The sequence below is a fragment of the Pseudophryne corroboree genome, chromosome 2, assembly GCF_028390025.1.
Source record: "Pseudophryne corroboree isolate aPseCor3 chromosome 2, aPseCor3.hap2, whole genome shotgun sequence".
Taxonomy (NCBI): domain Eukaryota; kingdom Metazoa; phylum Chordata; class Amphibia; order Anura; family Myobatrachidae; genus Pseudophryne; species Pseudophryne corroboree.
Window position 1 is genome coordinate 568,853,400 of NC_086445.1, and position 24,945 is coordinate 568,878,344.

The 24,945-nt window shown below is 47.9% G+C and overlaps 1 protein-coding gene across 2 annotated transcripts in view; it reads right to left on the reverse strand.

Moving 5' to 3' along the window:
• The window catches only part of STK40 (serine/threonine kinase 40), a 102,344-nt gene that overhangs the window by 26,860 nt on the left and 50,539 nt on the right, over positions 1-24,945 (reverse strand). For both annotated transcript variants that reach the window (XM_063954380.1, XM_063954378.1), the window contains exons 7-8: positions 5,642-5,757; positions 4,801-4,945 (exon numbers count right to left, since the gene is read on the reverse strand). In XM_063954380.1, the coding sequence (XP_063810450.1) occupies positions 4,801-4,945; positions 5,642-5,757 (261 nt within the window). The remainder of the gene's footprint in view (positions 1-4,800; positions 4,946-5,641; positions 5,758-24,945) is intronic.

Here is a 24,945-nt window from a genome sequence, read left to right on the forward strand (position 1 = left end):
ATATATATATATATATATATATATATATATATATATATATATATATATATATATATATATATATACCCTGCTGTTCATATATTTGATCCGCCAGCTTCCACCGTGCCTCTTCCCCCCTGTAACGTTGTGTGTCTGCGGGAAGCCTGCACTGGCATGTCACCGTCTCTGTACTGAGACTGAGGGAGCGTCTGCGGCCGTATGGCGCTGGGCGGCCGGACGTAGCTGGGCGGCCGAACTCTCTGTGGGAAGCCTGCACTGGCCCTTGTGGGTGGAAGGTGCTGGGCGGCCGGACGGAGCGGCGGTCATACTGAGACTGAGTATGGCTTCCCCCCTGCTGTGCGGCCGGACGGAGCTGGGCGGCCGAACGGAGCGCTGGGACGGGCGGCTTGATGTCACCGTCTCTGTCAGACGTAGCGGCTGGGCTTGGCGGCGTATGAGCGGCGAGGCAGCATATTAACCCCAACATAACGGGGCGGCAGCCTGCGCTGACCGCCCCGTTCCCCAGCCTACCTTGCTTGCTCCTGATCATGGCTGCGACGGGGCTTCTTATGTGTAAGCTCCGTCCAGCTTCAGTGATGTAACTCATGGCTGTGACGGGGCTTCTTCTGTGTAAGCTCCGTCCAGCTCTGTAGTCCTGGCTGCGACGGGGCTTCTATGTGTAAGCTCCGTCCAGCTTTCAGTCAGCTTTCCAGTGATCTATGGCTGCGACGGGGCTTCTTCTGTGCAAGCTCCGTCCAGCTCTCTAGTCCTGGCTGCTCTTTGCAGGAGCAGTGGGCTGTCTGTGGCTGTGAGGGTGCTCTTTGTGAGGACCGACACGCCATGCGCTGCCCGTGCAGCGGCACTATCCCGGACCCATGTCTTTCTTGAAACTGGGAAGGGATGTGCTATTAAAAAAAAAAAAATTAAAAATAAAAATGAAAAATTAATAAAATCTTCCAACAAGAGTGGGAATCCCACAAGCCGATGTTAGTGCTTTGAGCACAGAAAAAACACTGGGTTCGTACACTAAGGTACTCTGGGATATGGAGGGGTGGAGAGTTCTAAATTTAAATATTCAGTGCCTTTGTTCTGCTACGCCGCCCATATCCCAAGAGTACTCCAGTGACCCCTAGTGGATGAAAAAGAAATATCCCTCTGTGCATCCCCCATATATAAGACGACGTCTTTAATATGTTTTTATGTTTGCCAACTAGTATCCCTGTTTGACAGGGTCACCGACCACGCTGCAGCAGCACTATCTGCAGGTCTCAGTCTAGTACCTGAGTGTGTAAATACAGACTTCAGGATAGCCTCCTGTTTTTTATCAACAGGTACCTATTAAAGTGGCCGTATCCTAAGACGGCAGTGCCACCTTTTTTGACAAACGTGTGAGCGCCTTATCCACCCTAGGGGATATCTCCCAGCGTAACTTATCCACCTGGCGGGAAAGGGTACGCCATCAGTAACTTTTTATAAATTACCAGTTTCTTAACGGGGGAACCCACGCTTTCACACACTTCATTTATTCATCTGATGGGGGAACAAAACACTGCCTGTTTTTTCTCCCCAAACCCAAAACCCATTTTTAGAGGTGCTTGGGTTAAAGTCAGAAATGTATAACACATTTTTTATTGCCGGGATCACGTCACGGATGTTCCTAGTGGATTGTGTATATGTCTCCACCTTGTCGACACTGGAGTCAGACTCCGTGTCGACATCTGTGTCTGCCATCTGAGAGAGCGGGCGTTTTTGAGCCCCTGATGGCCTTTGAGACGCCTGGGCAGGCGCGGGCTGCGAAGCCGGCTGTCCCACAGCTGTTACGTCATCCACCCTTTTATGTAAGGAGTTGACACTGTCGGTTAATACCTTTCACCTATCCATCCACTCTGGTGTCGGCCCCACAGGGGGCGACATCACATATATCGGCCTCTGTTCTGTCACCATATAAGCCTCCTCATTCAACATGTCGACACAGCCGTACCGACACACCGCAGACACACAGGGAATGCTCTAAACGAGGACAGGACCCACAAAAGCCCTTTGGGGGGACAGAGTAAGAGTATGCCAGCACACACCAGAGCGCTATATATATACAGGGACTAACTGAGTTATGTCCCTAATAGCTTTTATATAATATACTGTATACAGTGCCAATTTTAATGCCCCCCCTCTCTTTTCCCTCTTACTGTACTGTAGAATTGCAGGGAAGAGCCAGGGAGCTTCCCTCCAGCCGAGCTGTGAGGGAAAAATGGCGCCAGTGTGCTGAGGAGATAGGCTCCGCCCCTTTTTCGCGGCCTATTCTCCCGTTTTTTATGGAATTCTGGCAGGGGTATTTACCTCATATATAACCCCTGGGGCCATATATTGAGGTATTTTAGCCAGCCAAGGTGTTTTTATTGCTGCCTCAGGGCGCCCCCCCAGCGCCCTGCACCCTCAGTGACCGGAGTGTGAAGTGTGTGAGAGGAGCAATGGCGCACAGCTGCAGTGCTGTGCGCTACCTTGGTGAAGACAGTCTTCATGCCGCCGATTTTCCGGACCATCTTCTTGCTTCTGGCTCTGTAAGGGGGACGGCGGCGCGGCTCCGGGACCGAACATCAAGGCTGGGCCTGCGGTCGATCCCTCTGGAGCTAATGGTGTCCAGTAGCCTAAGAAGCCCAATCCGGCTGCAAGCAGGCGAGTTCGCTTCTTCTCCCCTTAGTCCCTCGCTGCAGTGAGCCTGTTGCCAGCAGGTCTCACTGAAAATAACAAATTCTAAGACTATAACTTTCTAAGAGCTCAGGAGAGCCCCTAGTGTGCATCCAACCTCGGCCGGGCACGAAATCTAACTGAGGCTTGGAGGAGGGTCATGGTGGGAGGAGCCAGTGCACACCAGGTAGTCTAAGATCTTTCTAGAGTGCCCAGCCTCCTTCGGAGCCCGCTATTCCCCATGGTCCTTACGGAGTTCCCAGCATCCACTAGGACGTTCGAGAAATGTAATACTGCGCCTAAATTGAGTGCCCCCCCTCTCTTTTTAACCCTTTGAGCCTGAAAACTACAGGGGAGAGCCTGGGGAGCTGTCTTCCAGCTGCACTGTGAAGAGAAAATGGCGCCAGTGTGCTGAGGGAGATAGCCCCGCCCTTATTTCAACTGACTTTCTCCCGCTTTTACTGGATCTCTGGCAGGGGTATTTTTACACCTATATAGCCTTCCTGACTATATATGGTGTAGATTTGCCGGCCAAGGTAGATTATATTGCTGCTCAGGGCGCCCCCCCCCAGCGCCCTGCACCCATCAGTGACCGGAGTGTGAGGTGTGCATGAGGAGCAATGGCGCACAGCTGCAGTGCTGTGCGCTACCTTGTTGAAGACCGAAGTCTTCTGCCGCCGATTTTCCGGACCAACTTCTTGCTTCTGGCTCTGTAAGGGGGACGGCGGCGCGGCTCCGGGACCGGACGACCCAGGCTGGGCCTGTGTTCGATCCCTCTGGAGCTAATGGTGTCCAGTAGCCTAAGAAGCCCAAGCTAGCTGCAAGCAGGTAGGTTCGCTTCTTCTCCCCTTAGTCCCTCGTTGCAGTGAGTCTGTTGCCAGCAGATCTCACTGAAAATAAAAAACCTAAAATATACTTTCTTTCTAGGAGCTCAGAAGAGCCCCTAGTGTGCATCCAGCTCAGCCGGGCACAGAAATCTAACCGACGTCTGGAGGAGGGTCATAGGGGGAGGAGCCAGTGCACACCAGGTAGTCCTAAAGCTTGCTTTAGTTGTGCCCAGTCTCCTGCGGAGCCGCTATTCCCCATGGTCCTTACGGAGTCCCCAGCATCCACTTAGGACGTTCGAGAAATACAAATACCTTTCGTCCTATTACAGTATCTTAGGGGAACCCCCCCCATCCAAAACACACAACACGAGAAGGGCATGTCCTAGAAGTATTTAGGACTAAATCTACAGTATGTTCTTAAAACCACAATATAAAGCAATTTGACGTAATCCATATTTATTTGGATTATATTGTGTACAGTATTTTTTGTACAAAAACCTAGGGAGCGTGGAGCGAACAAATCCACAAAAATTATGTACACCATCAAAACGATAATTATATAAAAATACATTTCTAATTACAGATTCAATCAACTTATTCAAAGTTACACCAAACAGGTGCAAGACACATGGATTTAAGACGTGATTTTATTAGTCAAGGGCACTCTCACACTTGGCATCCAGGTATACAAACTGATCACACTCAGGGGGAGAACCCTATACTATGTGAGCTCCTGTTGCAGTGGTGTGTAAATGCCGACACCTGAACTCTCAGAGCACCCGCTGGTACCGGACTCGCACACTTTTTGCTCAACAAAAATCTTTCCAGGTCGACAGTACTGTATGTCCCATTTCCCTGCACCCCCCCCCCCCTCCCCCACACACAGTTGGGGAAAAACGCACTGCCATGTGCAAAGACTTAACAAAAGAACAACAATTTGTCTACTTATTAAGGAGGTTAAGAGGGGAAATGAAACTATGTATTGGTGCCAACTGTGTGGGAAGTGCCACAGCCACTTACACGGATTTGAAAACCCTGTAAGTCATGTATAATGTCTATAGACCATGAAATAAAATTAAAATAAAGAGCAGAGTGTGTGGGAGGAGTACGTGTCTAAAGAGCGCCACACTTTACTCAGAGCACACAATTCAAACATGACATTACTACGAAATAAACATATATAGGTGTATGGATTACCCAAATGGATGTAATATTCCTAATGCAGTTTAACAAATCACCTAACCAGCACATGTAAAGTAATTAGAGAAACAAGAGAATAAGTATGTAAAAGCAATGTACAGCAACTCACTCTGGGATAGAGTATTCTGCAGCCTTAATTTTGCGAAATAGTTCCTGAGGTATGCTGTCATAGAAAGGGAACTGACCATACAGCATGGTGAAAAGAACCACTCCAAGTGCCCACATGTCACTAGGCTTTCCACGGTAAGGACGACCTTGATATAAATGAAACCAGTTAAGGGACAGACATACATTGCAACAGTTCTGAAGTCAAGTCTAGATGCTTCGCCAAATCAACTATTTACATGTATGAACGGTTTGAAATGTAGCTTACCATGCCATGCCATTATGGGCGGTATACTATTAACCGTGGTTATTGGCCGCAGGTAACTGGTGTGCCGGGGGCTGATAGCCCCGATAAGCCAGCATGAGGCGTGGCTCATGTGATTTTGGTTTCACCTGCCTCAAGCAGGCGAAACCAAATCCCTGAAATACAGCCCCTGCGGGTGCCAATGATGCTGTGGTTTCACTGGACCCGTGTGTTTTCGGGAGGGGGGGGGTTACTTTTTGTTTGTTTTTTAAACAGGAAATCCAAATTGAATTGCCTGGTGGGAAAAAAACAAAACACAGTGATACATCAAGAAAAGGTGTGAAAAACTAAACATTTTCGCATTCACACCCATGTTTTACTGTGGCTAATAGGATACCGCTCTATGTTTGTTTGTGTTTTTACTAAAAAGACCATTTTAAAATGATAGAACTCAATTGGAAGGAAAAAAATATATATGTAAATATAGTCATAGCGCTAGATTTTAAATAACCACTTTTAAAATCAGTTTATTTTTAAGCCATTTTAAAATCAAAACATTTAGCCTGAAGTACTAATGCTGTGTGATGCAAGTTCTACTTACCACTAAGCACATCTGGACTTATGTATGCTGGGCTGCCTCTCTGATCCTTCAATAGGTCATCTTCACTCACCAAGTGTTTCCCAAGGCAAAAGTTGGTGATGGTTATTCTATGAGTTCTGAAAAAGAGATGCAAAGTCTAAATCTGCATTGTACATGAACACACATTTATAAATAAAAACACCACACTCGCATTGCCACACACACACAACAAAACCAATTAAACACCACCATGAGATTACATTTTTCAACCCTGCATTTAAAATCTAGAGATATTAATGCACATACAAAACAAGGGAAAAACCAATAATGGAGATAGTAGGTTATGTTTACAGAAACTGGAAACACAAGATAGGATTTTGGTGCCGACCGATAATTCCATTTCTCCGAATCCATTCGGGGACACTGGAACAGCATATACAGAAGGAGTGTGAAGCTTGCAACCGGAGGTGTGGCACAATCTAAAATTAAACATTGTCTGCACAGCCGGCTACTCCCCCTTCACGACCCTCATCCCTCAGTTTGGAAAATTTGACGGAGAGAATAGGACATGAGACTACAAACCAATGGCGAGGAGCCTACCGTACAACAAAACAAACAGCATCCTAGAACTTTGTTAAGAGAAAACCAACGCTGTTTGCACGAACTGTTCAACAAGAACATTGAACATGCAGGGTGACAGCACCGAGGCGGGCGTCCAGTGTCCCCGAGTGGATTCAGAGAAATGGATTTATCGGTAAGCACCAAAATCCTCTTTTCTCTTTCATCCACTAGGGGACACTGGAACAGCATATACAGTAGGGGACGACCCAAAGTTACTCCCAAGGGTGAGAGTGCTGTCAATAGCCTGCACAACTAAACAATCAAACTTTGGATCTCTGGACGCAAAAGTATCGAACTTGTAGAATCTCGTGAACGTGTGTGCTGATGACCACGATGCCACTCTGTAACGTTGAGCAATAGCTGCACCTCTGTCTGCCGCCCATGAGGTACCCAGTTATCTGGTGGTATGGGCACCAACCTGAACTGGAACCTGTTTACCATAGGATATTATTGTTTATAAGCTGGCCAACCCCTAAAGAACAAACAAATCTTCCTACTTTCTGATGGACGGATCTTTGTAGATCCTAAAGACACGTCCCCATCTGCAACTACGTGAAAAGATGGAACGATATTTGGCTGGTTTACGTGAAACCCCAAAACTACCTTTGGAAGAAACTCTGCCCTCGTACGGAGTTCTGCCCTATCTTTATAGAAATTTTGAAAAGGGACCCTTACACAATAAAGACTCCCAAATCAGAGACCCATATGGCTGAAGCTAAGGCAAGTAACCGCAAGACTTTTCAGGATAGATCTCTCCATCCTGCTCTCTCTAAAGGCTTAAAAGCCGATTTGACATATTCCAACCCCAAGTGTTAGGTCCCCACGGCACTGTGGGAGGATGAAAACATAAAAAAAAAAAAGAGGTTGTATCATCTGAAATTTTTGTAACAGTGTTAAACGCTGTTAAAAAAGGCTTTAGAGAGCCGAATATTGAACCTTTAAAGAGCCTAAACGTAGGCCTCCATGTAACCAGCCTGGAAAAAACATAAAAGTCTAGACAGGTGGAATCTCCTGGAAACCATTCCTCGTTCCTGACACCATTCCATGTTTTCTTCCATATTCTGTAGTAGTGCAAGCTCCGGATCTCAAGAACCATGCCGTTAAAGGCAAACTGTTCAGGTCTGTGGAGGAACGGCCCCTGATCTTCTGCTAGTAACCCCTACAAGTCCGAGTACCAACTTCTGCGGGCCAGTCTGGTGCAATGAGCATTGTCCAAACTCTCCGCCGTTTGGCCTTCTTCATTGCCCTGGGTCTGAGAGGAAACTCTTCTGTAAGACCAAAAGAAGTGTCCATGCGTCCACTCCTTCCGCTGCTGGATCCCTCGTTCTGGCCACATACCTGGGCAGCTGATGTTTGTTTCGAGAGGACAAGAGGTCTACTTGAGGTAGGCATCATCTCCTTACCACCATCTTGAAGACTTGTGGGTTTTCCTGGATACATGTCCTGGCGACTGAGATAATAGGATTTTAATACCTACCGGTAAATCATTTTCTCTTAGTCCGTAGAGGATGCTGGGATCACATCAAGAACCATGGGGTATAGACGGAATCCGCAGTAGATATGGTCACTTTAAGACTTTCAAAGGGTGTGAACTGGCTACTCCCTCTATGCCCCTCCTCCAGACTCCAGTTACAGGAACTGTGCCCAGGGAGACGGACATTTTGAGGAAAAGGATTTATTGTTAAACCAAGGTGAGATACATACCAGCTCACACCTCAAGCACGCCGTACAACATGGCATTCAACATAACACAAGTCAATGGCATGAACAACGTCAGCAACAGGCTGACTATAAACGTAACACAACATGTGTGTAATCACAACTAATAACTGCAGATACAGAACGCACTGGGACGGGCGCCCAACATCCTCTACGGACTAGGAGAAAAGGATTTACCGGTAGGTATTAAAATCCTATTTTCTCATACGTCCTAGAGGATGCTGGGGTCACATCAAGAACCATGGGGTTATACCAAAGCTCTAGAACGGGTGGGAGAGTGCGGATGACTCTGCAGCACCGATTGACCAAACATGAGGTCCTCATCAGCCACGGTATCAAACTTGTAGAACTTCGCAAAAAGGTGTTTGAACCCGACCAAGTAGCCGCTCGGCAAAGTTGTAATGCCGAGACCCCCCGAGCAGCCGCCAAGGACGAGTTCACCTTTCTGGTAGAATGGGCCTTCACAGATTTCGGTAACGGCAATCCAGCCGTAGAATGAGCATGCTGAATCGTATGACAGATCCAGCGAGCAATAGCCTGCTTGGAAGCAGGAGCCCCAATCTTGCTGTGAGCTTACAGGACAAACAGAGCCTCCGTTTTCCTAAACTGAGCCGTTCTGGAGACATAAATTTTCAAAGCTCTCACTACATCGAGAAACTTAGATTCCAGCAAGGCGTCGGTAGCCACTGGCACCACAATAGGTTGGTTCAAGTGGAACGACGAAACTACTTTCGGCAGAAATTGCCGACGAGTCCTCAACTCTGCTCTATCTTCATGGAAGATCAAATAAGGGCTCTTATGAGATAAGGCCGCTAATTCAAACACCCGCCTTGCGGATGCCAAGGCCAACAGCATGACCACTTTCCAAGTGAGGAATTTCAACTCTACCTTCTGTAAAGGTTCAAACCAATGAGATTGAAGGAATTGCAACACCATGTTAAGATCCCACGGTGCCACTGGGGGCACAAAGGGAGGTTGGATGTGCAACACGCCTTTCACGAAAGTCTGAACTTCTGGAAGGGAGGCCAATTGTTTTTGGAAGAAAACCGATAAGGCTGAAATTTGTACTTTAATTGAGCCCAACTTTAGGCCCGCATCCACACCAGCTTGTAGAAAATGGAGAAAACGTCCTAACTGAAATTCTTCCGTAGGAGCCTTCCTGGATTCACACCAAGACACGTATTTTCTCCAAATACGGTGGTAATGTTTAGACGTTACTCCTTTTCTAGCCTGAATAAGAGTGGGGATGACTTCCATGGGATTACCCTTTCGGGCTAGGATCCGGCGTTCAACCGCCAAGAGAAGTCGCGGTAAGTCTTGGAACACGCACGGCCCCTGCTGTAACAGATCCTGCCTCAGAGGAAGAGGCCAGGGATCTCCTATGAGTAATTCCTGAAGATCTGGATACCAAGCCCTCCTTGGCCAGTCTGGAACAATGAGGATCGCTTGAACCTTTGTTCATCTTATGATCTTTATCACTTTTAGAACGAATGGAAGCAGAGGAAACACATACACCGACTGAAACACCCACGGTGTCACTAGGGCATCCACTGCTATTGCTTGAGGGTCTCTCGACCTGGAACAATATCTCTGAAGTTTCTTGTTGAGGCGAGACGCCATCATGTCCATTTGAGGAATTCCCCAAAGACTTGTCACTTCTGCAAAGACCTCTTGATGAAGACCCCACTCTCCTGGATGGAGATAGTGTCTGCTGAGGAAGTCTGCTTCCCAGTTGTCCACTCCTGGAATGAAGATCGCTGACAGAGCGCTTGTATGCCTTTCCGCCCAGCGGTGAACCTTTGTGGCCTCTGCCATTGCCATTCTGCTCTTTGTTATGCCCTGGCGGTTTATGTACGCTACTGCTGTTACATTGTCAGACTGTATCAGTACGGGCAGCTTGCGTAGAAGATGTTCCGCTTGTAGAAGGCTGTTATAAATGGCCCTCAACTCCAGAACGTTTATGTGGAGACAAGTTTCCTGGCTTGACCATCTTCCTTGGAAGTTTTCCCCCTGTGTGACTGCTCCCCAGCCTCGGAGACTTGCATACGTGGTTACTAGGATCCAGTCCTGGATCCCGAACCTGCGCCCCTCTAGGAGTTGAGAGCTGTGCAGCCACCACAGGAGTGAGATTCTGGTCTTGGAAGACAGGATTATCCTTCGGTGCATGTGCAGGTGGGATCCGGACCACTTGTCCAACAGGTCCCACTGAAACACTCTGGCATGGAATCTGCCAAACTGAATGGCCTCTTAGGCCGCAATCATCTTCCCCAGCAACCGAGTGCATTGATGGATTGACACTCTTGCTGGTTTCAGAATTTGTTTGACTAGACTCTGAAGTTCCAGAGCCTTTTCCACTGGAATAACAACTCTCTGTAGTTCTGTGTCCAGTGTCATTCCCAAAAACGACAACAGCGTCGTCGGAATCAACTGTGATTTTGGCAAGTTTAGGAGGCAACCATGTTGGACTGTCAGGGAGAGTGCAATGTTTTGCACCAACTGGTCCCTGGATCTCGCCTTTATCAGGAGATCGTCCAAGTACGGGATAATTGTGACTCCTTGCTTGCGAAGGAGAACCATGATTTCGGCTATTACTTTGGTGAAAACCCTCGGAGCCAAACATAAACGTCTGAAATTGGTAAGGACAATCCTGAACTGCAAACCTCAGGTAAGCCTGATGTGGAGGATAAATGGGAACATGTAAGTAGGCATCCTTTATGTCTACCGACACCATAAAATCCACCTCCTCCAGACTGGAGATCACTGCCCGGAGAGATTCCATCTTGAATTTGAATTTTCTCAGGTAGAAATTGAGGGATTTGAGGTTCAGGATTGGTCTGACTGAGCCGTCTGGCTTCGGGACCACGAACAGGATCGAATAAAAGCCTTCTCCCTGTTGAGACGGGGGAACCCTGACAATGACTTGATTGTGACACAATTTTTGTATTGCGGCGCATACCATCTCCCTGTCCGGAATAGAAGGTGGCAAGGCCTATTTGAAAAATCGGCGAGGGGGAACGTCTTGAAACTCCAGTTTGTACCCCTGGGACACTATTTCTAAAACCCATGGGTCCAGGGCCGAAAGAGCCCAGCACTGAAGAGTCTGAGACGTGCACCCACCGGTGCGGACTCCCGCAGAGGAGCCCCAGCGTCATGCGGTGGATTTGTCAAAAGCCGGGGAGGACTTCTGCTCCTGGGAACCGGCCACGGCCGGTGATCGTTCACCTTTTCCCTTTCCTCTAGAAGCAAGGAAGGAAGACCCTCGGCCATTTCTGTATTTATTGAGCCGAAAGGACTGCATCTGATAGTGGTGTGCTTTCTTTTGTGGTGCAGGCACATAAGGTAAAAAAGATTATAATATTTTTTTTATAATATATATATATATATATATATATATATATATATATATATATATATATATATATATATATATATATATATATATATATAATTTTTTTTTTTTTTTTTTTAAATAGCAGCCTCACGGTATCCCTCGCACACCCAAGTGTGGTTCAGTTCTGAGGTCGGGGTTGATATCCAGTTGTTCCCTTTATTTTCACAGGATCTTTGCATTAGAAAACCATTGAAAATTATTAAGTATAATAAGTCCGTATAATATGTCCGTTTAAAAACACATGGAAAATCCTCTGCATCAGAGTCCTAACCTACAAGCCACCAGCAGAGGGAGTAATTACTCTAGGATAAAAACCTTTCTCCCTGATCTGACTGGCCAGGAAACCTGGCTACACTGATGGGGCGTATCTTTTCCTGTTCAGCATCTTGGCGCCTTTTAGATATTAAAACATGGCTGCCACTGAAAATTTCTGTACACCTCGACCACGAACCCGCCAGCACTCTAAAAGCTCTCTACACTGTGAACCCGGGCCCCACTGAATACCGGACTCAGACTGCATTGAGCCGCCCGTTTCTCTTTAGCAGCGTCCGCCTCCGGGTTCCTGCCCTCTCAACAGACAATGAAACGCCCAGTGCGGATAACTGGGTCCCCTGTCGCGTCTCCCACTCTCCTCCCGCCCTCTCCGCCTAACGTGCACTGACCGCATGCATCAGTGGAATGGGGAGGGGTGAGCGCGTGGGAGACCTCAACATCTTGCAAGAGCGGCGCCGGGAGCTGTGATGCTGCGGCTGCCAGCCGTGTGCAGTCCTTTCCCCTTCTGTTGTTACAGTGCCGGTGGAGGAAGCGCGTGGGAGAGCTCGCCTCAGCATTTTGACGCCCTCCGTTCGTATGCTGTAAGAGCGGCGCTGGGAGCTGGGATGCTGCGGCTGCCAGCAGCGGGGGACACCTGCAGTGTTACAGTGCCGGTGAAGGGAGCGGGGGATGCCACGCTGCTAGTCTGTCCGGCTATCAGCAGCGTGTAGTGTGAGGGCTATATCCATACAGAGATTCTCCTTTTATCACCAGTACTCACAGTAAAATGGAATCCTATACTCTGTGCTTTGGATTTTCCTATAGGGAGATGCAGATCCCTTTAGTTGGGATCCTGGTCTCTCTACTCTGAAGACCTTTGTCCCTATTTTATTAGGTTGACATAGCCTAATGCCTTTAGGTAAAGCCTGCACCCTCCTTTTAGTTAGGAGGGATTGGGACAATCATAAATTACAAAACAAAAAAATAAAAAATAAAAATTATTTATGGAGCAGATCTCCCTTCTGTCCTCCTTTCCTCCTAGCACAGTTTTTCAAACTGAGTAATGACGGGCGTGAAGGGGGAGGAGCCGGCTGCGCAGACAATGTTTCATTTTAGATTGTGCCACACCTCCGGTTGCAAGCTGCACACCCCTACTGTATATGCTGTTCCAGTGTCCCCTAGTGGATGAAAGAGAAATATTAGAACCATGAGGAAGTTCCACAGTAATCCTGCACCAGTTATTCTATGGGTGCAGCAGACCAAATAGGTAGGAGAACCTCAGACTCTGCTGGATGTTTTGCAGTGGCTATCAATACAGGTTGAGTATCCCTTATCCAAAAGAAGTATTTTGGACATCGGATTTTGGAATAATTGCATACCATAATGAGATATCATGGCGATGGGACCCAAGTCTAAGCACAGAACCCATTTATGCATCATATACACCTTATACACACAGCCTGAAGGTCATTTTAGCCAATATTTTTAATAACTGTGTATTAAACAAAGTTTGTGTACATTGAGCCATCAGAAAAATAAGAATTTACTTACCGATAATTCTATTTCTCGTAGTCCGTAGTGGATGCTGGGAACTCCGTAAGGACCATGGGGAATAGCGGCTCCGCAGGAGACTGGGCACAAAAGTAAAAGCTTTAGGACTACCTGGTGTGCACTGGCTCCTCCCCCTATGACCCTCCTCCAAGCCTCAGTTAGGATACTGTGCCCGGACGAGCGTACACAATAAGGAAGGATTTTGAATCCCGGGTAAGACTCATACCAGCCACACCAATCACACCGTACAACCTGTGATCTGAACCCAGTTAACAGCATGATAACAGAGGAGCCTCTGAAAAGATGGCTCACAACAATAATAACCCGATTTTTGTAACAATAACTATGTACAAGTATTGCAGACAATCCGCACTTGGGATGGGCGCCCAGCATCCACTACGGACTACGAGAAATAGAATTATCGGTAAGTAAATTCTTATTTTCTCTGACGTCCTAGTGGATGCTGGGAACTCCGTAAGGACCATGGGGATTATACCAAAGCTCCCAAACGGGCGGGAGAGTGCGGATGACTCTGCAGCACCGAACGAGAGAACTCCAGGTCCTCCTCAGCCAGGGTATCAAATTTGTAGAATTTAGCAAACGTGTTTGCCCCTGACCAAGTAGCTGCTCGGCAAAGTTGTAAAGCCGAGACCCCTCGGGCAGCCGCCCAAGATGAGCCCACCTTCCTTGTGGAATGGGCTTTTACAGATTTTGGCTGTGGCAGGCCTGCCACAGAATGTGCAAGCTGAATTGTACTACAAATCCAACGAGCAATAGTCTGCTTAGAAGCAGGAGCACCCAGCTTGTTGGGTGCATACAGGATAAACAGCGAGTCAGATTTTCTGACTCCAGCCGTCCTGGAAGCATATTTTCAGGGCCCTGACTACGTCCAGCAACTTGGAGTCCTCCAAGTCCCTAGTAGCCGCAGGTACCACAATAGGCTGGTTCAAGTGAAACGCTGAAACCACCTTAGGGAGAAATTGAGGACGAGTCCTCAATTCTGCCCTGTCCGTATGAAAAATTAGGTAAGGGCTTTTATAGGATAAAGCCGCCAATTCTGAGACACGCCTGGCTGAAGCCAGGGCTAACAGCATTACCACTTTCCATGTGAGATATTTTAAGTCCACAGTGGAGAGTGGTTCAAACCAATGTGATTTTAGGAAATCCAAAACTACATTGAGATCCCAAGGTGCCACTGGAGGCACAAAAGGAGGCAGTATATGCAGTACTCCCTTGACAAACGTCTGAACTTCAGGAACTGAAGCCAGTTCTTTCTGGAAGAAAATCGACAGGGCCGAAATTTGAACCTTAATGGACCCTAATTTTAGGCCCATAGACAGTCCTGTTTGCAGGAAATGCAGGAAACGACCCAGTTGAAATTCCTCTGTAGGGGCCTTCCTGGCCTCGCACCACGCAACATATTTACGCTAAATACGGTGATAATGTTGTACGGTTACATCCTTCCTGGCTTTGATCAGGGTAGGGATGACTTCATCCGGAATGCCTTTTTCCTTCAGGATCCGGCGTTCAACCGCCATGCCGTCAAACGCAGCCGCGGTAAGTCTTGGAACAGACAGGGTCCCTGCTGGAGCAGGTCCTTTCTTAGAGGTAGAGGCCACGGGTCCTCCGTGAGCATCTCTTGAAGTTCCGGGTACCAAGTCCTTCTTGGCCAATCCGGAGCCACGAGTATAGTCCTTACTCCTCTCCTTCTTATGATTCTCAGTACCTTGGGTATGAGAGGCAGAGGAGGGAACACATACACTGACTGGTACACCCACCGTGTTACCAGAGCGTCCACAGCTATTGCCTGAGGGTCCCTTGACCTGGCGCAATATCCGTCTAGTTTTTTGTTGAGGCGGGACGCCATCATGTCCACCTTTGGTTTTTCCCAACGGTTCACAATCATGTGGAAGATTTCTGGGTGAAGTCCCCACTCCCCCGGGTGGAGGTCGTGTCTGCTGAGGAAGTCTGCTTCCCAGTTGTCCACTCCCGGAATGAACACTGCTGACAGTGCTATCACATGATTTTCCGCCCAGCGAAGAATCCTTGCAACTTCTGTCATTGCCCTCCTGCTTCTTGTGCCGCCCTGTCTGTTTACGTGGGCGACTGCCGTGATGTTGTCCGACTGGATCAGCACCGGCTGACCTTGAAGCAGAGGTCTTGCTAGGCTTAGAGCATTGTAGATGGCCCTTAGCTCGAGGATATTTATGTGAAGTGATGTCTCCAGGCTTGACCACAAGCCCTGGAAATTTCTTCCCTGTGTGACTGCTCCCCAGCCTCTCAGGCTGGCATCCGTTGTCACCAGGACCCAGTCCTGAATGCCGAATCTGCGGCCCTCTAGAAGATGAGCACTCTGCAACCACCACAGGAGAGACACCCTTGTCCTTGGTGCCAAGATTATCCGCTGATGCATCTGAAGATGCGACCCGGACCATTTGTCTAGCAGATCCCACTGGAAGGTTCTTGCGTGGAATCTGCCGAATGGGATTGCTTCGTAAGAAGCCACCATCTTTCCCAGGACCCTTGTGCATTGATGCACTGAGACTTGGCCTGGTTTTAGGAGATTTCTGACTAGTTCGGATAACTCCCTGGCTTTCTCCTCCGGGAGAAACACCTTTTTCTGGACTGTGTCCAGGATCATCCCTAGGAATAGAAGTCGTGTCGTCGGGATCAGCTGCGATTTTGGAATATTGAGAATCCAACCGTGCTGGCGCAGCACTATCTGAGATAGTGCTACTCCGACTTCCAACTGTTCCCTGGATCTTGCCCTTATCAGGAGATCGTCCAAGTAAGGGATAACTAAAACTCCCTTCCTTCGAAGGAGTATCATCATTTCGGCCATTACCTTGGTAAAGACCCGGGGTGCCGTGGACAATCCAAACGGCAGCGTCTGAAACAGATAGTGACAGTTCTGTACCACAAACCTGAGGTACCCTTGGTGAGAAGGGTAAATTGGGACATGTAGGTAAGCATCTTTGATGTCCAGAGACACCATATAGTCCCCTTCTTCCAGGTTTGCAATCACTGCTCTGAGTGACTCCATCTTGAATTTGAACCTTTGTATGTAAGTGTTCAAGGATTTTAGGTTTAAAATTGGTCTCACCGAGCCGTCCGGCTTCGGTACCACAAATAGCGTGGAATAGTACCCCTTTCCCTGTTGTAGGAGGGGTACCTTGCTTATCACCTGCTGGGAATACAGCTTGTGAATGGCTTCCAATACTGCTTCCCTGTCTGAGGGAGACGTCGGTAAAGCAGACTTTAGAAAACGGCGAGGGGGAGACGTCTCGAATTCCAATTTGTACCCCTGGGATACCACCTGAAGGATCCAGGGGTCCACTTGCGAGTGGGCCCATTGCGCACTGAACTTCTGGAGACGGGCCCCCACCGTGCATGAGTCCGCTAGTAAAGCCCCAGCGTCATGCTGAGGACTTTGCGGAGGCGGGAGAGGGCTTTTGTTCCTGGGAACTGGCTGTGTGTTGCAGCCTTTTTCCTCTCCCTCTGCCACGGGGCAGAAATGAGGCGCCTTTTGCCCGCTTGCCCTTATGGGGCCGAAAGGACTGCGCCTGATAATATGGCGTCTTCTTAGGTTGAGAAGCTACCTGGGGTAAAAATTTGGATTTTCCAGCCGTTGCCGTGGCTACCAGGTCTGATAGACCTACCCCAAATAACTCCTCCCCCTTATAAGGCAATACTTCCATGTGCCTTTTAGAATCCGCATCACCTGACCACTGCCGCGTCCATAAACCTCTTCTTGCAGAAATGGACAGCGCGCTAACTCTTGATGCCAGTCGGCAAACATCCCTCTGTGCATCACGCATATATAGAAATGCATCCTTCAAATGCTCTATAGTCAGTAATATACTGTCCCTATCTAGGGTATCAATATTTTCAGTCAGGGAATCAGACCACGCCAGGCCCGCACTGCACATCCAGGCTGAGGCGATTGCTGGTCGCAGTATAACACCCGTGTGAGAGTATATACATTTAAGGATATTCTCCAGCTTTCTATCGGCAGGTTCCTTTAGGGCGGCCGTATCAGGAGAGGGTAGTGCTACCTGTTTAGACAAGCGTGTGAGCGCTTTATCCACCCTAGGGGGTGTTTCCCAACGTGCCCTATCCTCTGGCGGGAAAGGGTACGATGCCAATAACCTTTTAGGAATTATCAGTTTTTTATCGGGGGAAACCCACGCCTCATCACACACTTCATTTAATTCCTCGGATACAGGAAAAACTACAGGCAGTTTTTTCTCACCAAACATAATACAGGTTGAGTATCCCTTATCCAAAATGCTTGGGACCAGAGGTATTTTGGATATCGGATTTTTCCGTATTTTGGAATAATTGCATACCATAATGAGATATCATGGTGATGGGACCTAAATCTAAGCACAGAATACATTTATGTTACATATACACCTTATACACACAGCCGGAAGGTAATTTTAGCCAATATTTTTTATAAGGTTGTGCATTAAACAAAGTGTATCTACATTCACACAATTCATTTATGTTCCATATACACCTTATACACACAGCCTGAAGGTCATTTAATACAATAGTTTTAATAACTGTGTGTATTAAACAGTTTGTGTGCATTGAGCCATCAAAAAACAAAAGTTTCACTATCTCACTCAAAAAAGTCCGTATTTTGGAATATTCCGTATTTCGGATATTTGGATATGGGATACTCAACCTGTACCCTTTTTAGTGGTACTTGTATTATCAGATATATGCAATACATTTTTCATTGCTTCAATCATGTAACGTGTGGCCCTAGTGGAAGTCACGTTTGTCTCCTCATCATCGACACTGGAGTCAGTATCCGTGTCTGTGTCTGCCATTTGAGGTAACGGGCGTTTTAAAGCCCCTGATGGCGTTTGAGACCCCTGGACAGGCACAAGCTGAGTAGCCGGCTGTCTCATGTCGTCAACTGTCTGTCGTAAGGAGCTGACACTGTCACGCAATTCCTTCCACAAGCTCATCCACTCAGGTGTCGACTCCCCAGGGGGTGACAACAGTATAATAGGCAATTGCTCCGCCTCCATCTCATTTTCCTCCTCAAACATGTCGACACAATCGTACCGACACACCGCACACACACAGGGAATGCTCTGATAGAGGACAGGACCCCACTAGCCCTTTGGGGAGACAGAGGGAGAGTATGCCAGCACACACCAGAGCGCTATATATATATATATACAGGAATACCACTATAAAATGTGTTTTTCCCTTTATAGCTGCTGTTAGTATAAACTACTGCGCCAAATTAGTGCCCCCCTCTCTTTTTTACCCTTTTCTGTAGTGCAGGACTGAAGGGGAGAGTCTGGGAGACGTCCTTCCAGCGGAGCTGTGATGGAAAATGGCGCCCGTGTGCGGAGGAGATAGGCTCCGCCCCCTTCTCGGCAGCCTTTTCTCCCGCTTTTTAGGTGAGTTCTGGCAGGGGTTAAAATACACCCATATAGCCCTGGGGGTTATATGTGGTGTATTTATGCCAGCCAAGGTGTTTTACATTGCTGATCAGGGCGCCCCCCCCTAGCGCCCTGCACCCTTCAGTGACCGGAGTGTGAAGTGTGCTGAGTAACAATGGCGCACAGCTGCAGTGCTGTGCGCTACCTTGTTGAAGACTGATGTCTTCTGCCGCCGATTTTTCCGGACCTTTTCTTGCTTCTGGCTCTGTAAGGGGGCCGGCGGCGCGGCTCCGGGACCGAGCTCCGAGGCTGGGCCTGTGTTCGGTCCCTCTGGAGCTAATGGTGTCCAGTAGCCTAAGAAGCCCAATCCACTCTGCACGCAGGTGAGTTCGCTTCTTCTCCCCTTAGTCCCTCGATGCAGTGAGCCTGTTGCCAGCAGGTCTCACTGAAAATAAAAACCTAAAACTAAACTTTTCACTAAGAAGCTCAGGAGAGCCCTTAGTGTGCACCCTTCTCGGCCGGGCACAAAAATCTAACTGAGGCTTGGAGGAGGGTCATAGGGGGAGGAGCCAGTGCACACCAGGTAGTCCTAAAGCTTTTACTTTTGTGCCCAGTCTCCTGCGGAGCCGCTATTCCCCATGGTCCTTACGGAGTTCCCAGCATCCACTAGGACGTCAGAGAAACAAAGATTTCACTATCTCAGTCTCACTCAAAAAAATCCGTATTTCGGAATATTTGGATATGGGATACTCAACCAGTATTGACAGTGCATTTGATAGATGCACTGTCAATAAAAACGTCCTCCTTTTCTTTGTTCACTACAAAATATTTGTAATAACATTTAAACTGAACCTACTGTAAATAAAACCCATACAAATTATTTCCACCTAAAATGGACAACCTGTTTTAAAACAAAAGTGTAGCTAGAGACAACCAGATTCTGGCACTTTTTTCAAATCATCTAAAAGGGATGGTATCAGGATCTCGGCACTTGTGATGCCGGCAGTCATCATACTGACAGAGGCAGCCCGATGCGCTGAATTCCTACACCTGGTAACTTAAGGCCCATACACACTTGACGATAAAATGAACGACGTCGTTCATTTCAGCCCTCATCAACGACGTCGCTCATTATATCGTCAAGTGTGTATGCATCCAACGACCACCGATGCGCGGCCCCGCGGGACGTTAACGACCCTCGCTTATCTGTGGAGCATGTATGCTCAATTTCCACTATGGTCGTTACCGACCAGAGACGTCGTTGAATGTGTATGGTGTGAAAGACCAACGACCAAGCCACTGTTCACCAGCCCTGTTCCCAGCTCATTTTAATAAACTGTTCAGCTTGGATGCTTCAACGATGAATGGTCTTTCGTCTTTCGTCTTTGGTAGTTTGTATGCTCATGTCGTTTGCTCAGCTGTTCAAGGGAAGTTCAAGGGAAGACCTTAACGACGGTCGTTAACGATGTGTGCATCGTCAAGTGTGTATGGGCCTTTAGTCTAAACCTCTCCGTATAGCCCCCTAACCCTCCCTCCTTAATGCCTAACCCTAAACTTAGTGCCTAAACATAACCCTCCCCCCTAGCATACTTCTGGTCAGGATGCAGACAGTCAGAATTCCAGCACCGGCATTGTGATCCATGTCGGGTTCCTGGCGTCTGTCTTCTGACTGGTATCGTGATTCCGGCGTCAGGATTCTGACTGCCAGCATCCAGAACGCCAGTGCGCTCACCCTATCCCCATCTAAATGATACTCTATCCCCCATCTAAATGATACTCTATCCCCCCTCCAATTTGAGAACCACCCATCCATAGCCAAGGATGTAAATACTACATAATAGCAGCTCTGATAACAAAAACAAAAGATGCTGTAGGTACTAGATAATTTTTGACTGGTGTTGAAAAGAAACAGAAGTAGAGCTGGCCTGACTAAAAGCATATTAACGACTGAGGGGCAGATTTATTAAGCTCGGTGAAGTTATAAAGTGGAAGGTGATAAAGGACCAGCCAATCAGATTTTAACTTCCATGTCACAGGCTCGGTTTGAAAAATGATAGTTAGGAGCTGACTGGCTGGTCCTTTATCACTTTCCACTTTATCACTTCACCGAGCTTAATAAATTTGCCCCTGAATGCTTTGTGTTTAACGAAATTCCTAACATATACCTTGCATATAAACAGCAGCTGGTTCTTATTAGGACATATTATGTATTAACGAATAATAAGTTAAGGTGAAAAACTAAGGGAAGGAGGACTGAGAAATACTGCATACCGGAAATAAATCGGCATCTACATTTATAGACAACGAAAAGTCTACATACAAAAGGAGGGATGGGGGGGGGGGGGGGGACGACTTAGTGCTAAGTGTCTATGGTTAACTATACATCACTCTGTGTAATCATGTGTGGGTGATGTACAGGGCTGTGTATTTTATGCACACACAAGTCTCTTATCCTCAATTGAACAGGCTGTATTCTTCGAGATGAATCATCCTGATTAAGCCAATGGTTTTATTAGCCCACGCTAATCTACGAGGAATACACAGAAGTGCCACAGACAACTCTTATTTCAGAGTGCTTCAAATCTGGAAAAACAACACGACACGCTTCAAGGTGAAGCGCTGTCAACAGAATATATTGTGCGCATCAGAAAAAGAAAAGCACGGTTAAAATCAGATCTTTTTCCTGCTCGTAGAACAAATGGGTGGAACTATAAAGTCAGAAAATAAATTTTGGGATGCAAAGTAAAACATATGCAATTGTTGAATGAAGAAACAGCACAAAAGATACGTCACATCATGGTAAGCATCTGGGGGCCAGATTGTAAAACCTAACCAATATTCCACACTGATGCTCTGCATAAGACCTAATACATTACCAGATGTTACAACACTTATATTTATTTGTTTGTTACATCCATATCTATAGGTAATTTTGCTTATCTGGTGGCCATACTATACTAAAGATATTGGTTTGCAAAGTGCTACAAACAAATAAGGAGATTTATGGTAGACTTAGCATTGTTAAATCTTTCTGCGAGGTACACTGGATTACACAGGGAATAACATCAGGGTGTAGAGTTGGATCTTGATCCGAGGCACCACAGGCTAAAGCTTTGACTGTTCCCAGGATGCACTGTACCGCCTCCTCTATAGCCCCACCTCAAGGCACTGGAGCTCAGTTTCGTTAACCAGTCCAATGCAGTAGCAGGTAAGAGAGATGGTAGATGTTAGTCACATAGAATTACATTCTCACGACAGGAGAAGGGACTAGCGGCTAATGCCATACAAACCCAAAGTAGCTAAGTGCATCAGGGTGGGCGCTCTGTGGAATCCAGTGTACCTCACAGAAAGATTTAACAGTGGTAAGTCTACCATAAATCTCCTTTTCTGCAGCGGGGTACATTGGTATTCCACAGGGAACAACATCGGGGATTTCCTAAAGCAGCTCCTCATGGGAGGGGACGCACTGTAGCGGGCACAAGAACCCGGCATCCAAAGGAGGCGGAATTATCAAAGGCATAGAACCTGATAAAAGTGTTCACAGAGTACCATGTAGCCGCCTTGCACAATTGTTCTGCGAACGCGCCACGGTGAGCCGCTCAGGAAGGTCCAACAGACCGAATAGAATGGGCTTTGATAGCAGCAGGAGCTGGGAGCCCAGCCTGCGCATAGGCTTGTGCAACCACCATTCTAATCCATCCGGACAAGGTTTGCTTATTCGCTGGCCAGCCACGTTTGTGAAAACCAAAAAGTACAAAAAGAGAATCTGACCTGATAGAGGCAGTCCTTTCCACATAAATACAGGGAGCTCGTACCACATCCAAAGATCTTTCTTTGGAGGACACACCAGAAGAGATGAAGGCCGGAACCACAATCTCCTGGTCAAGGTGAAGAATTCCAGACCATGTAATAAATCCGAGCCGAAGCTGGTTTACGGGCTTTCAACATAGTTTGAATGACCACCTCAGAGAACCCTTTTGCTGTCAGTAGTGATGCTTCAAGAGCCACGCCATCAAAGCCAGTCTGGCCAGGGCCAGGTAGACACAAGGGCCCTGAACGAGGCGGTCTGGGCATTGAGGAAGTAGAAGAGGACGCTCTTTTGATAGACCCTGCAGGTCTGAGAACCAATGCCGTCTGGGCCACATTGGAGCGAATAGAAGTAGTATTCCTTCTTCTTGCTTGAACTTCCAAATCACCCAGGGCAGGAGTGACACTGGAGGGAACACGTATGACAGCCAAAAGTTCCATGGAATTGCCAGTGCGTCCACGAACGCTGCTTGAGGATCCCTTGTCCTTGCGATTGTGTTGAGATGCCATCAGGTCTACATCTGGTAGGCCCCACTTGTCCACTAGGAGTTGAAAGACTTCTGGATGAAGACTCCACTCTCCGGCGTGCACGTTCTGACGACCGAGGACGTCCGCTTCCCAGTTGAGGACTCCCAGAATGAACACTGTCGATAAGGCTGGTAGATGGCGTTCCGCCCATTGGAGAATTTTTGACACTTCCACCACTGCCGCCTTGATGATTTATGTACGCAATTGTGGTGGCGTTGTCCGATTGTACTTGGACAGGCCTGTTCTGTACCAAAGACAGGGCCAGTGTCAACGCATTGAACACTGCCCGCAATTCCAGAATATTTATCGGGAGGAGAGATCACTCCCTGGTCCACCGACCCTGGAGAAAGTGTTGCTCGAACACCGCGCCCCAACCTCGCAGATTGGCGTCTGTTGTCAGGAGGACCCAAATGGAGATCCAGAAGGGACGGCCCCTGCTCAACTGTTGGTCCTGTAGCCATCAGCTCAGTGACAATCGAACCTCCGGAGTCCAGAAGCTCAATTGAGACCTGATCCGATGAGGCATGCTGTCCCACCAGGAAAGGATTAACCTCTGCAGAGGGAGGGAATGAAATTGAGCGTACTCCACCACGTCGAAAGCAGACACCATGGAGCCTAGTACTTACATCGCTGAGTGTATCGACACTCTCTGGCAAGAGAGGAAGTATCTGATCTTGTCCTGAAGTTTCAGGACCTTCTCTGGAGACAGAAACAGTCTTTGGCCTGTGTGTGTCCAGCAGCGCCCCCAAGTGCACCATGCTCCAAGCAGGGACCAGCGAGGACTTCTTCCAATTGATGAGCCACCCATGGGCTTGTAGGAATTGGACCAACATCTCCAGTTGACTGAGGAGGACATCTTGGAAGTTTGCCAGAATCAGCAAGTCGTCCAGATACGGGCAGGATCCCGATTCCCCGACGACGGAGGAAAGCAGTCATCACGACCATAACCTTGGTGAAAATTCAAAGTGTCGTGGCCAGTCCGAATGCAGAGCCTGGAATTGAAAATGAAGGTTGCCAATAGCAAATTGCAGATATTGCTGATGCGAAATGGCAATAGGTATGTGCAGGTAAGCATCCTGGATGTCCAGGGATACCATATAGTCCTCGGGTTCCATGGCCAGCACAATAGAGCACTCTCACAAACTTGTTCAATGATTTGAGGTTGAGGATAGGCCGGAAAGACCCATTTGGTTTCGGATCTAGAAACAGGGTCAAATAGTATCTCTGGGATACCGGCACTACCACTCCTGTTTCCAGGAGGGATTGTACAACCAGGTGTAGAGCTTGCGCTTCCAACGGATCCGAGGGGGATTACCGTTGAACACAACTGGCGAGGGGGATGTCTCTGAAAGAGACTGCGTACCCGTGAGAGACAACTTCCCACCCCCAGGCATCTGAAGTGGTCTTTAACCAGGCCTAGGCGAACTGCAGAAGTCGGCCTCCCACCCTGGGGTCCCCCCAGGGGAGGCCCGCCCTGTCATGCAGCAGGCTTGTCTTGTTTGGAAGCTGGCTGATGTGCGGCCCAGGAATATTTAGATTTAGGCTTAGTGGTTTTGGAAGCACAAGCCCGTCGTGGATAGACCCTTTCCTTTCCCTGGAGGCCGAAAGGAACAAAAAGGTGGTGATTTTAGCCTTCGGAGCAGAAGCATTAGTATTTGGGAGACAGGCAGTCTTGGCCATAGCTAAGTCAGTTACGATCTTGTTCAGATCCTCCCAAATAGGAGGTCTCCCTTAAATGGAGCACCTCCAAGGTCTTTTTGGAGTCCAGGTCCACCTTCCAGGACCTCAACCACATAATTCGACGAGCCAGGATAGACGTAGTTGATGCCTTGGCCGCTATTACTCTGCGACAGGGGCCGCCTCCTGAATATAATGGGAGGTTGTGGTAGTAAGACAGATATTGTCTGGCAGTGACAGAAAATTCCTGAGGCAGCTCATCTACAATTGCCTGAACCCAAGCTTCAATTCCTTTTGCAGCCCAAGAGGCTGCCATAGTGGGTCTATGCACAGCACCGGTAAGAGTGTAAATAGACTTCAGGCATCCCTCC